The sequence below is a fragment of the Rutidosis leptorrhynchoides genome, chromosome 6 (genome assembly GCF_046630445.1).
Source record: "Rutidosis leptorrhynchoides isolate AG116_Rl617_1_P2 chromosome 6, CSIRO_AGI_Rlap_v1, whole genome shotgun sequence".
NCBI lineage: Eukaryota > Viridiplantae > Streptophyta > Magnoliopsida > Asterales > Asteraceae > Rutidosis > Rutidosis leptorrhynchoides.
The window spans coordinates 99,178,927-99,193,181 of record NC_092338.1 but is presented as its reverse complement, the minus strand read 5'-3'; the positions used below and the strand labels follow the sequence as shown (position 1 = coordinate 99,193,181).

The following is a 14,255-nucleotide window of genomic DNA, read 5'->3' as shown; positions in this document are numbered from 1 at the left end:
ATATACAAGCTCAACAAACTATTTAGTTGAGTTTATAGTCTCTTTCTATGAAACAATGAGCTCAAAAACTTGAACTCCAGTTATGGGGCTAATCAGAGCTTAAGCCCTACATATATAAGCAAATACAAAAATCCCTGAAGTGCATTATGAAATATTTAGATGAGTTTACAAAAACACAAAAAGCCGAACCCCAAGATGTGATCCACAATTGAGCAAAAATGTTCGATTCCACAAACGAAATCCAAGACATGGTAACCTAATATTAAAATTAAATAGTAGATTGTAAAGAGTCATCCATATCCGACACAAAATTTCTAACAAGAAACTATGCTTAAAACATTTAGTAGGTAACGGGAGCAAGGATCTCAAGTTGCGAGCCAAGTTTCTCTTCAGCTGCCTTCTCTGCCTTAGCGCGCAACTTGTTGAGCTGCTTCTTCCTCTCATACACCACCTGAGCCTTCTCTTTCCTCTTCTTCTCAAGATCCTGTCAAGGAAAGAAGTCAACTTATGCAAAAAACAAACAAACAATGACAATATAACCACAATCAAAACACTATGTTAAGTAATAAGCACTGTCACGATACGAATGTACATTAATAAAAAACACATTGCTATAAATAAAATAAAAACACCGGGTGATAAAGAGAGAAGAGCACATGTATACCTTGATGGTATCATAGTGATTCCATCCAACCTCAGATGATAATTGTCCCAACAAGCAGAACTTGTGTCCAGCAGTAAGTCTCAAAACCCTGAAATTTTAATTAAAAAAAAAAAAACAATCCTCAACATGTTCAACAAGTAAATCATAAAATCTACTATGGATAAATAAACAAATGTAATTTTATTTTATATTTAAAATAAAATCCCCAAAGTGCTTACTTGAGAGCATCAGGGATCACCATCCTTTTCTTCCTGTTGTACGGAGTAGGAACTCCTTCATAAGCCTTCAACTTTGCGAGTGCAGCTGCTCCACGCTTCGTCTTGTGGGGAATCATCCTACATTATACAAAAGCACAAATCAGAAAACAATGCCTTTCTAAAATTAAAGCATTTAAAAAACCCCTTAAAATGCCAAATTCCTAGGAAGGCTAGTAGCAGCACATTATTAAAGTTTTATACAATTTATAACAACACTAAAATACTTGATGCACATTTCGACAATCACTTATTAAACAGCAAAAAACTTAAATCAAAATAATCAACAAATAACAACTAAAAGACCTGCATGACCTAACTTCAATTTAAATTTATAAACACGTCCAAACACTATAAATTTCTAAAAACCACATGTTACTTTCATAAACAACAAATCAAAAAATAAAATTACTTATCAGATATGCATCTATCTAAACAGCAGTATCGCAAATGAACCATTTCCAGCTAATAAATTCAGCTCACAAAACCATTTACCCAATTCGTTCAGAGATTGTGAATGCGAAACAAATATAAAATCAATCAACAGATAATGCTATACGCAGCAATATAAAACAAAACCATAAGTGAGCACATTAAATTGTATGTATTTATAAATTCTGATAATAATTTACCCTCTGATGGTACGCCAAAGGATCTTAGAAGGAGCACGGAAATGAATCGGACCATGCGAGGGTTTCGTGTTCATACGCTTACGAAGAAAACGAAGATACTTCATTTTCTGACGAACAAGTCCGCCGGAAAGACATATTTCTTCGCATCGGACGATCGTAACTCGCTGACCGTTGAGTAATTCTTTGGCGATAATGGAAGATAATCGGCCGAGCATGTGGTGGCGAGCATCAACCACCACCTCTTTGGTGCATATACCCGATCCAGATACCATGATTTCACTCTCTCTACAATTGCTGCTTGATATCGAGTGTAGGCGTGTGTATAAGAGATATTAGGGTTTCATTGATGTTTAGGGTTTTGTATCGAGGTGTTTTGGGATATTGGGCCTGATTGGAAGCCCAATTTTGAAGTTTATGGACTGATTGCTGAAATAGGGATTTGGTTGTAAGATGAGTGGTAATAACTGAGACCCGATTTGAATCTATGATCTATGAATTAATTTAGGGTGGTTTTTTTTTTTTTTTTTTTTTTTTTTTTTTTTGACAGCTGTTACGAACACTCAGAGGAACTTAACCACCTACGCGTTCATCTTTTACAGAGTTATATTCGTCCTCCAACTACGTGCCCGGGAGAAAACCCGCACCAATCACATACGGGGGCATGGACGGTAAAAACCTCTCTCCCCCCACCCCCCACACACAACGCGATGTGGGAAAGGAGACATGAGTGGAACTTCATGGCAGAGATGAAATTGTAGGTTAATATGCAGTCAATGGGGGTCGAACTCCTGACCTTCTCTAAAGGAGGCAGACCACCAACCGCTTGACCACATCTCAACTTCTAATTTAGGGTTGTTTGTGGGCCGTAAATGTTTTATGAAGCTTGAACTTTTAGTGTGCATTTTCGCCAAAAAAAAAAAAAAAAAAAACACTAATGAAATGTGTATGAATAGCCTATGCTCTCATGTAAAGGTTTTTGTAAAACTTGGTTTCCTATAAATAGGAAAAAAATCAAATGGTCACGTAGGTGTTGATAACAACGGAGGGAATAAGAAGGAGAACGTGGATGCCCCTTCGTGTTCTTACAAGCTGAAAGATAGTGGTGACGCAATTCAAAGTTTGTTTATGAATGTTCAAGACAATAACCGTGTTGGTTCGTTAGATGCGGATACTGGATCATCTAACAAATGCTTTTTTCAAAATCCACCGAATAGTGGTTTGATTCCTCCCCCAACTGCGACTTTAGTTGTTAATGGTTCCCCAACTGTGCTCACTTTTAAGATTGATAATTGTTTCGTAAAAATATTCGTCGGGAAATTATAAATGGTAAATTGAAAAGATTAAGGCTTTTAAATTGTTAGATGTTTAGACTTGTTTATAGCATGTGTGAGTCGCAGTTTGTTGGAAATTTTTTTTTTTTTTTTGTATTGTATTGTATTGTTATGTTCTAAATTGTTTTGGTTATTGGTTTGGTAATAGTAGGTGAGATCTCGATTATAAATAGTTAGATTGTATAGCCGCTTTCTATGTATGAGTTTCGTCGATTGTTTAATTGTATTTATTGGTTGAAGACTCTTTCTTTTAAGAAAACCTTTTCGTTTCTACACGAGTTATCGTTAGTTATGAAAAAAAAAACAAAAACAAATGAAATGTGTGTGATTTATGTGTAACGACCCCAAATCCGTTTACCGAAAACGAAGCACATTTTTTTTTTATAAGTTAGGTCCCATTAAACATCCACTTTACATAAACCATTCCAAATAGTTTTAACCGAATACGCATTATCATAATGACTCTTTAATCATTTTAATATGACTCTTAGTACACATATGACATATTACAAAAGCATTTGCAATAATGACTCAATCACACGAATTACGGGTTAATACTCAATAACTCAACCCGATACCAAGAGCATAATCCCTAGGACTATCAAATCCCCAATCCGCGTACAATTATCCAAAAGCTACCCCATCGAGCTCAAGCGCTCCTACGCATCTAGTCTAATAACTAGCTAACTTCACAATCACAATACATGTAAAAAGGTAAACAACGAGAGGGGTAAGCATAAAGCTTAGTGAATGCAATAATTATACATATACATATATAACCTACTTACTTGCAATTACTTACACAATTACCGCATACACGCTAGCAATATAATTAGCATACCATCGCAAAGTATAACGCTAGATCTCCAATACGCAAGCTAGCACAAACAATAGCATATAACTCGAACAATATACTATGCTACACTACAACACATAACCATGGTTAACCAATCGTACAAGGGAATGGTGCTCGCGAAAGACCATCGGAGTTCACAACATCCATTAGTGTACTTAACACTGCGTATCACTAACCCCCGGGTGGCATCTTAACACCTCGATACTTCACCCCGAGTGGCATCTTAACACCTCGATGCTTCACCCATCAAACATTCTGGAGTGGTGTCTTAACACCTCGACACTTCACTCCCGGGTGGCATCTTAACACCTCGATACTTCACCCCGAGTGGTATCTTAACACCTCGATGCTTCACCCGTCAAACATTCCGGAGTGGTGTCTTAACACTTCGACACTTCACTCGTCACGTGAAAGTGGTGTCTTAGCACCTCGACACTTCACATCTCGCGCTACACAAATAAATACATTATATACATACACGTATAATTATTCCCCTCACCTTGGAATGCCCGCACAAGTCATGCACAACATGATCTTCGTCCTCAAATCTGAGCAAGTAACCACCTATATTACACATAGGCACAATATACACATAAGTAGTCATTCTCTAAAAGAGAACCCGACACAAACATCCCTTAGTCTAGGGATCACACCTTGCTCGCCATAACCCGCCCATTTAACACCTAATGGACACAAACCAATTACCACTTCGGGTGGTAATTCAAACCCACTCTACAAAGTACAATTTAACCCAATTTATACTTTACACCAATTAGACCAACCTAGGTCTTAACACTAAATGACTACTTAGGTAGTAATCATTTCGAACGTCATTTACACCAAAACCCCAACACTTGCAATATTGACCCATATTGCTTTTGACCACGTTTGACTTATGTTTAACACATCACTTTGACCCGAAATCACTACTCATGCGCGATTACTTCCAAAAACATCATTTAACACTTAACAAACGTGTTTAAACATCTATTGAACCAAGACTAGTGTCATTACCAATTTTGACCCATTTTAATTTACCCGTTTTGACAAAATTTACAAAAACATCCTTAACCACTAACGACTAGTGATTAACTTTCCAAAACACCATTTAACACTTGAATCAAACATTTATATGCTTGGTTCATCACATCTTGACCCGTAACTTAGTTTGACACCAAATCAAGGTTAACACCCATTTTGACCAACAAACATGTTCTTATGAACATCTAAATCACCAACACGCTTACAATCTAGTGATTAACACCCAAACCCATGATAAATCTAGCCAAATTCATCATTAAACCCTAAACCCACAATAATCGGGTTCACTTACAATAACAATACCCAAAACTCCTAAATTTCACAAGAAGTGGGTTCTACAACTCGTCACTAACATAAACCCTAACCCAAACAAGAATCAAACAATGAAAATCGGAGTTAGAACTTACCACCACAACCAAAATGTAGTTAGGAATGAGATGAACAACTTTAACACTAGCACTTTGGTGAGATTTCCATTTCTTCTTTCCAAATCAAGCTTTCTCACTCTAAAATGGGTTCCTCTCTCTAGAAATGGATGAGAGTGTTTGTGTGGGTGAGAAATGAGCTAAGGTTAAGCTCTAGATCAGTCCTCAAGCATATAACCCGTCCTCAAGTGAAATGACACAAATACCCCCAAATTAAACCCCAAAAACGAGTTTAAAATGGTCATTCAGCACCTCTATCGCGTTTCACGACACCCCAAACGCGATACACCATACCAAAACGCGACAAATTGACCATGACCAGGTTTTTAGGATGTCGCGTTGATATTGCTTAATATATGCATATTCTTAGTCGCAATATCAGTCCCAAATGTTATGATTTTATGTGTATTCGAGTAGTTTTTAGGTTTGTAATTGGTTAAAATATCCAAAGCGTCGAATGAAATGTTATTATGGATTTTCAATGACATAAAGATCAAAATGAAGATAAAATAAAGATTTCTAATGAGCAACAAAAGAGTACAACATCGCGCCTCAAGACTACAAGTTAAAATGATCGAAATCACGGAATCTGCGTGTCTGCACGAAAAAAATCATAACTAAATCATACTGACTCGAAAAAAGGCGAATCAGGTGTCCAGACGTCCGTAACTCAAAAATCTACAACTTTCACGAAGATACGTTACGCAAAACGCGTACCTATCTACGTGAAACGCGTAGTTTTTCAACCAGATCTAGATCCAAAAGCAAATGGGACGGTGACTTTATGTTTAATAATCCTACTTTTCAGACTTTTACAGCAAAAGGAATCAGAATACAGATAGAAGTCTACCTACTACTTCTAATACTATGCTATAATACAGAGGGAAGAAATTTTACACAAGGGATATAACATTACGTACAGTAGCTAGTAGTAGTGAGTAGAGTAGGAACTAGTTAGCAGCAGTTAGTCAACACTGTACCAAACAAAACATCTACTGTCCTAAATTTAATTTCCATATACATTCCGTTTCATTTATTTTCCAAATTATATTCGGTTTCAAATTTCATTTCAAGAGTGTAATAGGGTAGTTTCAATATTGTACGAGTATTATTGTTCGTGTGCACGGGTACTGTTATTTCCATTTCTACCATTTGCAGTTAATAAATTGAAGTTTTGTTTGTAAGTTTGTTACTTTCATTTTTATTATTGTTATTTATTATTATGTTTATGTTTATGTATTTACATTTTTTACTCTCGTCCTATTATTATGATTAGCTAGTTTACTCCCGTGTTTACTTAGATGTAGAACCCCTCGATTATGGATTGTTATCATTTAGAACACTAAAATGTAACTTAGATTATCTTTAATATTATGCCTTGTCGAAAGAACCATTGTTATATAATTAGATATTTAACCCTATCACTTAATTTATTAGATAAAAATGGCGAAAGTTATTTTTATTGATATAGATTATGTTTTAACACTATAAGTGATTTAGACGAACTTATGGATAAATTATTGATACCAATTTAGAAATATGATTCGGTAGTTTGGGTAATATTATAGTTTGTATAATCGTGAAATTGTAAAAGGGAAACCATTACGATTTAAGTTTTGGCGAAGGTCAAAACTAGGCTATGTCTCAATTTAGATAATCGGGGTATAGTTAACTATCTAAAATAAGATCTAACGAAAGTTAGATTTAATTTTAGTTAGTTAAGATTTTATATAAATTCGAAAGAAAAATATATAAAGTCAACATTTTAAGTATTATAATTGTTATTTTAGTCATTTTAGATATTGTGTTCAATCAAAAGATCCATTATTATGTAAATTTAATACTCAATCCTCGTCACATAGTTTATTGAATCATTTAGCGAAAGTTAAATTGGTAATATAAAATATGCTTCAACACTATTTGTGATCTAGACAAAACGTAGGATTATATTCCTGACAAAAATATAAGAATACGAATTTGGTGATTTGGTGGTATTAAGATTTATATAGTCATGAAATTATAAGAAGGGAAACCATTTTAGTTTAGGTTTTAATGAAAGTTAAAACTAGGTTGAATCACAATTCGAATGATCGGGTATAGTTGATTTGTTAAAATGAGATTAGTGAAAGTTAAGTTGAATTTTAGTAAATCAGGACTTTATGAAATCGAAAGGTTATCACGAAGTTATATACTATATAATATTGTAACCGGACTTAACAACAATCCATAGTATATTGATTATGAATTTTCTATGATTCATATCAACGAGGGGGACGAAATCTAAGTAAATACACTTTCTTATATTTTTATTTATTGTAATTTTTATTATTATTTTAGTTAATTATATTCAAAATCAAAACCAACTAAAACCCCATTTTCTAGTATAATTAATTGTAATTAAATTCTTGAATACGCTTCTCCCTGTAGAATGAACTTGACTTGCCAGTATCTATTGATGCATGATCGGGACCAGTTGCCCGTAGTGTGATAATATTTATTAGTTAGTTTAGTTGTAAAAATTTAAAGGTCGGTTTTATCACATCACGCGTTTTGACCATGTTTGTCGCATTCCGCGACGTACTAAAACGCGACAAGTGTGCTCCAAACGCGATAACTGCAGTTCTCAGCTTCCATTTAAAAGTTCAGGGACTGAGGTTGTCAGATTCTGATTCTGATGTAAATTCTGAAAATGCATAATTGTTAGGTTGAGTTTCAGTGACACTTTCTGATGCACACTTTTACTAACACTTTCTGATGACACTTCTGATGTATAAAATTCAGGGTGTTACATTATTTGAAAAAAGCATATCTCTTAAATTAAAACAAAATAATATACTTTTTTGCTCAGTTGGTCCATCTATTATACCCCAAATCGCTAACAGCGTCCCTCTATTTTTAATTTGGTAATTCGCATCCCTTAATTATTTTAATTTTGCAATCTGAGTCCCTCTGTCAACTTGCCATCCAAATCGAACGTTAAGTCCCATCATGTTAGTTGCATGTGAGGGTAAAATAGTCTTTTTACTCTATTGTACACTAAAAACGAAGGACCACCAGCGCAAAAAATCAAAAAATCTTATAATTTATATGTTTATATGATATAATTTTGTTATTTTAAATACCAAATATATGAATCATCTTCATCTTAATTTACAGACAGCAAATCAAAAACTAAATTAAAAAATAAACCAAACCTATTATAAAATTATATCCATCCATTATAAATTTATTTCCGTTATATATAAATAAGAATATATCAATGTCAATATCATATCAATATATATTACTCCGTATATCAATTATTTTAGTGCAAAAAACCTTATAATATTTATATTTGTTTGTTTTATGTATTTGTTCTTCCCCAAATTTATCTTTTCACTAAAACATTATAACCCTAAACTAATCAAACCATCAAACACAAATATGTATTGTTATAATCATAATCTAAATCCCGAACATAATCAAAATTTATCTATTATCAATTAATACCCAAATTATCATCTACCAATTTCATCTATTATCATCAAAATCAAAATATGTAGAAATTCATTTCAATTCAAATACTTCAAATACGGTTATAGATCCCACATGGGTTTCATATTCTTTGTTCATTTAACATTTTATATTAATACATAAACATACACATACAAAACACATATTACCTGCGAACTATTGATGTTTTGAGAGATTGTCGATCTCAGCTTCCTCAAAATTAAACCCACATCATTCAAGATCAAAAGTCCAACCCACGTCATCTTCATCATTTTGTTCATCATCGTCATCTTCAATCGAAATCCAAATATAATATTCAATCGAAACCCAGATTAAACCGAAGTATGTCAGAAAGTATTGTCCCTTGGAAGACATGTAAATTGACAGATTAAACCCAAATTCGCTAGCCACCATCGTTGTCTTCACTGCTAGCCACCATCTCTGTCATCACCGACGACTACAAAAACCCTACCCTTAATGACGGCGGAGGTGTGACGCCCTGTATAAAATCATCGTGTACGGATCATCAACAACAGGATCATTACAAGGTCAAACACTATATGCTGTTTAAAAACCAGTTTTGCATTCATAAAAAGATAACGTAAAAGTTTTACAAAAGATAACGTGCTTCTACGAATAGAAAGCATAAACATAAATATGTGACACAAAGGTCATTACAAAGCCATTGTTCAATAATAACCTAAGTGGTAAATGCAAGATAAAAGTTCCATGCTTGAGATATCTCTAAACAATGCAACGGAAGTCTAACACAGCAGGTCTAACAGCAAGTCTAACATCGGAAGCAACAACGTCTAAGCACCTGAGAAATACATGCTTAAAAAGTCAACACGAATGTTGGTGAGCTATAGTTTGTTTGTATTCAGTAATGTAATGTAAACTACGAGATTTTAGTGCTTCAACCAACGTTTCAAATCAGTATTTCAAATCAGTATGATAAAGTATATGCTTATCCGTGGACACCCGGTAACTAACTTAACGTAAAATAAATATCACCCCCTAAAAGTACACTTAGCGAGTGCGTATGTTCTCGAAGTATTAAACACCCGTTAAATGCTAGCGCGATTAGCCCGAATGGGGATGTCAAACCCTATGGATCCATATCTAATATTTGCGTTCACCGGTTCAAAAATCAATGATTAAACGTTACCGTGCTAAGGGGAATCTTTGTGCCGTTATATCACCCACACATATATAAAGTTTAAGTACTCGTGTCAAGTAAGTAAAACATAAAAAGCACATGTATTCTCAGTCCTAAAAATAGTTTAAGTAAAAAGGGAAGCTATAACTCACTGTGATAAATGCGGTAAAAGTCGATACGGAAAGTATGCAAGTAGTAAGTCGGTCCGAAAGGTCCTCAACCTAAGTCAAAGGTCACTATGTCAGTTCATTGTCCCCAAAAGTTTAAAAGTGAATAAATTAAGTCTTAAGTATCATCATCATTCGTAAAAGATAAAGTAAGTTTTCAACAGAAATAGAGATCGAAACAATGGCTGATTTCGGACAGCTGCTACGACCTCTATACAAAATGAAAAGACGCGTAGTCAGTGGCCAAGGCTCCGTATATGAGTCCTCTAACCGCTATCCAATTTTAAGATCCTAACTCGATGTTGTTTGACCGTGGCGACGGTTCAAGCACGAGTAGGTCATAATTTTTAGCACGTCGTTACAAAGGCGTAGTGACTTTCGGAAGGGTATAAATCCTAAACCGTATATCGGATTTAGGCGAGTCTTAAACGAAAAGTCATCTACTCAAAACGAACTATCTAAAAATGAACTTTTCAGAAGTCCCAGGTATTTGATCAGACCCCAAAAAATAGAAAACAAGTGCTCCAGTGGGTTTCTTGGTGCTTGATGTTCATCACGGTTCTCATCCTTGATGCGTGTAAGCTTCAAGTGTACAACTCTTTGATGTTTTAGCATCACTTTGACCAAGTTTCAACCATCAACATACAACTAAGAGTAAAAGCTAACATTCTACAAGTTTTGAACATCAAGGTTGTCTCTTTATTGTATAATCACAATAAAGCTTCAACCTTTGTCCTTTTGATGCAAGTTTATGCATCTTCATCATATGAGATGATGAAGACTTGATTTTTATCACCATAAAAAACATAAAAAGGTTCCAAGTAAGTGAGATCTACAATAATAACTTAGATCTCAAGTGTTAGGAAACCCTAAGCTAGAAAGTTTGGATCTTTACAAGATTAATGAGACCATAAGCTAGAAAGCTAAGATCTAGTAAAAGTAATGAGATCATAAACTTAAAAAGCTTAGATCTAAACAAAATAATGAAACCCTAAGCTAGAAAGCTTGGATCTTTAATGTTCTTGAAGATCTTTAAAGCAAAAAGCTAGATCTACAAGTTATATGAAGATCATAAACACAAGTTTTGATCTTTTAACAAAATAAAGTGATCTTAAGCTTCAAAACTTAGATCCAACAAAGTAATGAAGATTCAAATCTAAAAAGCTTGAATCTTTCATGTTCTTGAAGGATTCAAATCAAAGTTTGAATCTTCAAGATATAACAAGATCAAGAAGCTAAAAAGCTTGATCTTATGAAGATGATGATGATGTCGTGTGAAAGAAGAAGAGAAGAAGAAGAAGAAAATTTAAAGCTTACAATTTTTAGAGTGAGAAAGACTAGAGAGAGAATTAGAGAGCAAGTGTGTGTAAAATGTGAATGAGATCAAGTGTGAAATGGAAGGAAATAGCTTGGTATTTGTCACGACCCGGAAAATTTCGAATAATTTTAAACCAAACTCTCAATACGATATTGTATTTTCAACACGATAAGCAAAGTCTGTTAGGTTGAGTCTCAAAAATTTCGAATTGTTTCATATATTCAATTGACCTTCGACTGTTCTCGACGATTCACGAGCTATTATTTGTAAATAAATGTGTATACATATAAAAATAAATATTAATATATGTATAGAGTATATTAAATATAATTATTTAATGGTTGTAATACTCATTGGACGTTTCGAATAAGTATTTAGAGAAGTTAAATTCAAACTTATGTATTTTTAAAATGAACGGTGATTCGGAAATGAGTTATACAAATTATAGGGTTATTAAATATATATTTACGAGCTATTTGTTAAATTTTAACAATTAGTATATTTGCTTAGGACTTTTCTGAAGACTTTTTATCCGCCATTGATTTAACAACGGAGTACGATTTAATAGTCCGTAAACTGTCGGCAGAATTATTCAAAACAAGTGGCTGCCAAGTTTATTATTATTAAATCTATTGTGCACAATTGAATTCAATTAACTACTTTATGTTACTGTACTTGATAGATATCTAAGCATAATATATACATGTATGCATCCCCACTTAATTTGAAGAAATATCCACAAGTGGTTCGTTCATAGTGCAATATTATTGCACTTCCTCTCTCAACAAACATATAACCAAAACCATCACCTTCTTGAACCTCACAACCCTATTTGAGCACCACAAAACACCTATGACACCATCCTCGTGCAACAACCACCAAGGACCTCCATCACCCCCCAAACTCGCCACCTTGTAGCCCCTATGATCACCACCACTCCAACCGTCATCCTTATGCTGCTGCATCTTTTTGTTTTTCTATTTCGTTCAAAGTAAAACCCACCCATATCAAACCCACAACCACAACTACAACTACATCACCTTATCACCACTTTCAATTCGTGACCCATTAAAATTCATCAAACACCATCGGAAACACCATAAACCACTTACACTTGTATCTACGACTACCATTTCTTGGTTACTATTATCAAACGAGAATAAACTTAAAACCCTCACCATCATCTTCTTTATTATAAACCCATCATCAAAACCATCCTTTCATTTTTCGATCGAACATCCATGCTATCTTCAACTTCACCTAAAACTACCATGTACACCATCACATATCTTTCTTTCTTTTCCTCTTCTCTCTCTCTCAATGCCTCTCTCTCTCCAAGAACCATCACCACTGTCTCTTTTTCACTTATGTTTTGCAGCACCACCGAGACCACCTCTTTTCATCACCACCACAACACGCCACATTCTACCACCTTGAACCACCACTTCAACCATTAACAAACCCACTTTTCATCTCCACTTTCTGCTACTAATTTCTGTCCAAAAACCACCACGGTCCCCGCTATATTTCTGCTACTATCTTGCTATCTTTCTTCGGTTAATCAACCCACCACAACCCATTGAAAAACTGCTTCATTTTTCCTGTTTCTAATCGAATTGCCTTGCTACTGCTACAACCATCGACAACCCACTTGATTTACTACCATTTGTGTTCGCAAAAAGGGAAAATAAAATAAAACCACAAACCACCAACCTGTCAACCAACAAACCCCCACCTTGTTCCTTTCTTCTCCATCCAATCACCTTCATCTCAAAACACCATCGATCACCATTGATGTAACTTATGTTTCTTGTTTTCGAACACCAAAGCAACCACCAGAATTACCTCTACATGAACCCACAAAGATGAAGAAGAAACTGCAAGTTTCGTATACAACTCCTTTTATTATTTTTTTTCTTTTAAGATAGTGATGGTGAGGTGGCTCAATGATTACATGATAATGATGAATCAAACTTCTTGTGATTGTTTTAATATTGTTGTGGCCGACAACTTTGATATGGGTAACATGTTGATATTTAAATAACAGTTTAAAGGGAAAAAAGGGGTAACAGATTCATATGAGAAGGATTGAGCCGTGAACTTACATCTCATTTTGATTTTGGGCCGCAAGCTTTTATTTTTATAGTGGGCCTTGTTTGTATGTTGGACCATTTAAGACCTAATTGAAATCACAATATGGGATTGATGGTTCGAACGAGAGCTGTGTTGGTTGGTTTGGATAATAAGATATGAGGGTGACGTTAATATGGGGTGATGATGAACAAATGATAATAATGATTAAGTTGATAATGATGAGGGAAAAGGTTGATGATGTTAAATAAGGATGACTATGAAAATGACTTAAGTGTTAAATGAGTCGATGATAATGATGAATGGCGTATGATTATGATGACGATGATTAGGATACCTCATGATGATGATGATGATGTTAATTTAGAGATGATGAAAGTAAGATTAAGATTATAACTAAGATTATGATTATAATGATGTTAGTGAGATCGTGATAATGTCATGATATGGGTGGTAACGGAGACGAAATAATTATGATATTGATCATGACGATATCATGGTGGAATGAGATTAATGATGATGTCAATAAATGATAAGTTGATATAGGTATGAAAATGATAATCATATGATGAGTATGACAATGAATGATATTTGATAAGTGATGATACTTGATGATGAAATGAAAATGATTAGGATAGTATGATGTTAAGTTAGAAGAGTGGTTTGGGGAGATTTCGGGTTTAGCGGGACATCGCGAGTTCAAACCCGGACTTGGGCATTTTTTTTAGGACTACATCCTTGAGGTTCGTGAATTCGAGGTCAAACCTACACTTATTAAATGGCGTCATATGTATTTTTACTACAAAATACAGTATGGTGAGTTTC

The 14,255-nt window shown here is 34.4% G+C and overlaps 1 protein-coding gene across 1 annotated transcript; it reads right to left on the bottom strand.

Moving 5' to 3' along the window:
* Positions 1-313: 313 nt before the first annotated feature.
* On the bottom strand, positions 314-1,887 carry LOC139852315 (large ribosomal subunit protein uL13w). Its single transcript, XM_071841587.1, has 4 exons — positions 1,551-1,887; positions 883-999; positions 665-752; positions 314-484 (listed from the first exon to the last, which is right to left on the bottom strand). The coding sequence occupies exons 1-4, from the start codon at positions 1,820-1,822 to the stop codon at positions 341-343; spliced, it is 621 nt and encodes a 206-aa protein (XP_071697688.1). The 5' UTR covers positions 1,823-1,887; the 3' UTR covers positions 314-340.
* Positions 1,888-14,255: the final 12,368 nt, after the last annotated feature.

Coding starts and splice junctions, on each gene's coding strand:
- LOC139852315 (XM_071841587.1), bottom strand. CDS start 1,822: ATGGTATCTGGATCGGGTATATGCACCAAAGAGGTGGTGGTTGATGCT. Junction 1,000..1,550: donor CTTTGGCGTACCATCAGAGG/GTAAATTATTAT, acceptor TGTATAATGTAG/GATGATTCCCCACAAGACGA. Junction 753..882: donor GTGATCCCTGATGCTCTCAA/GTAAGCACTTTG, acceptor TTAAAATTTCAG/GGTTTTGAGACTTACTGCTG.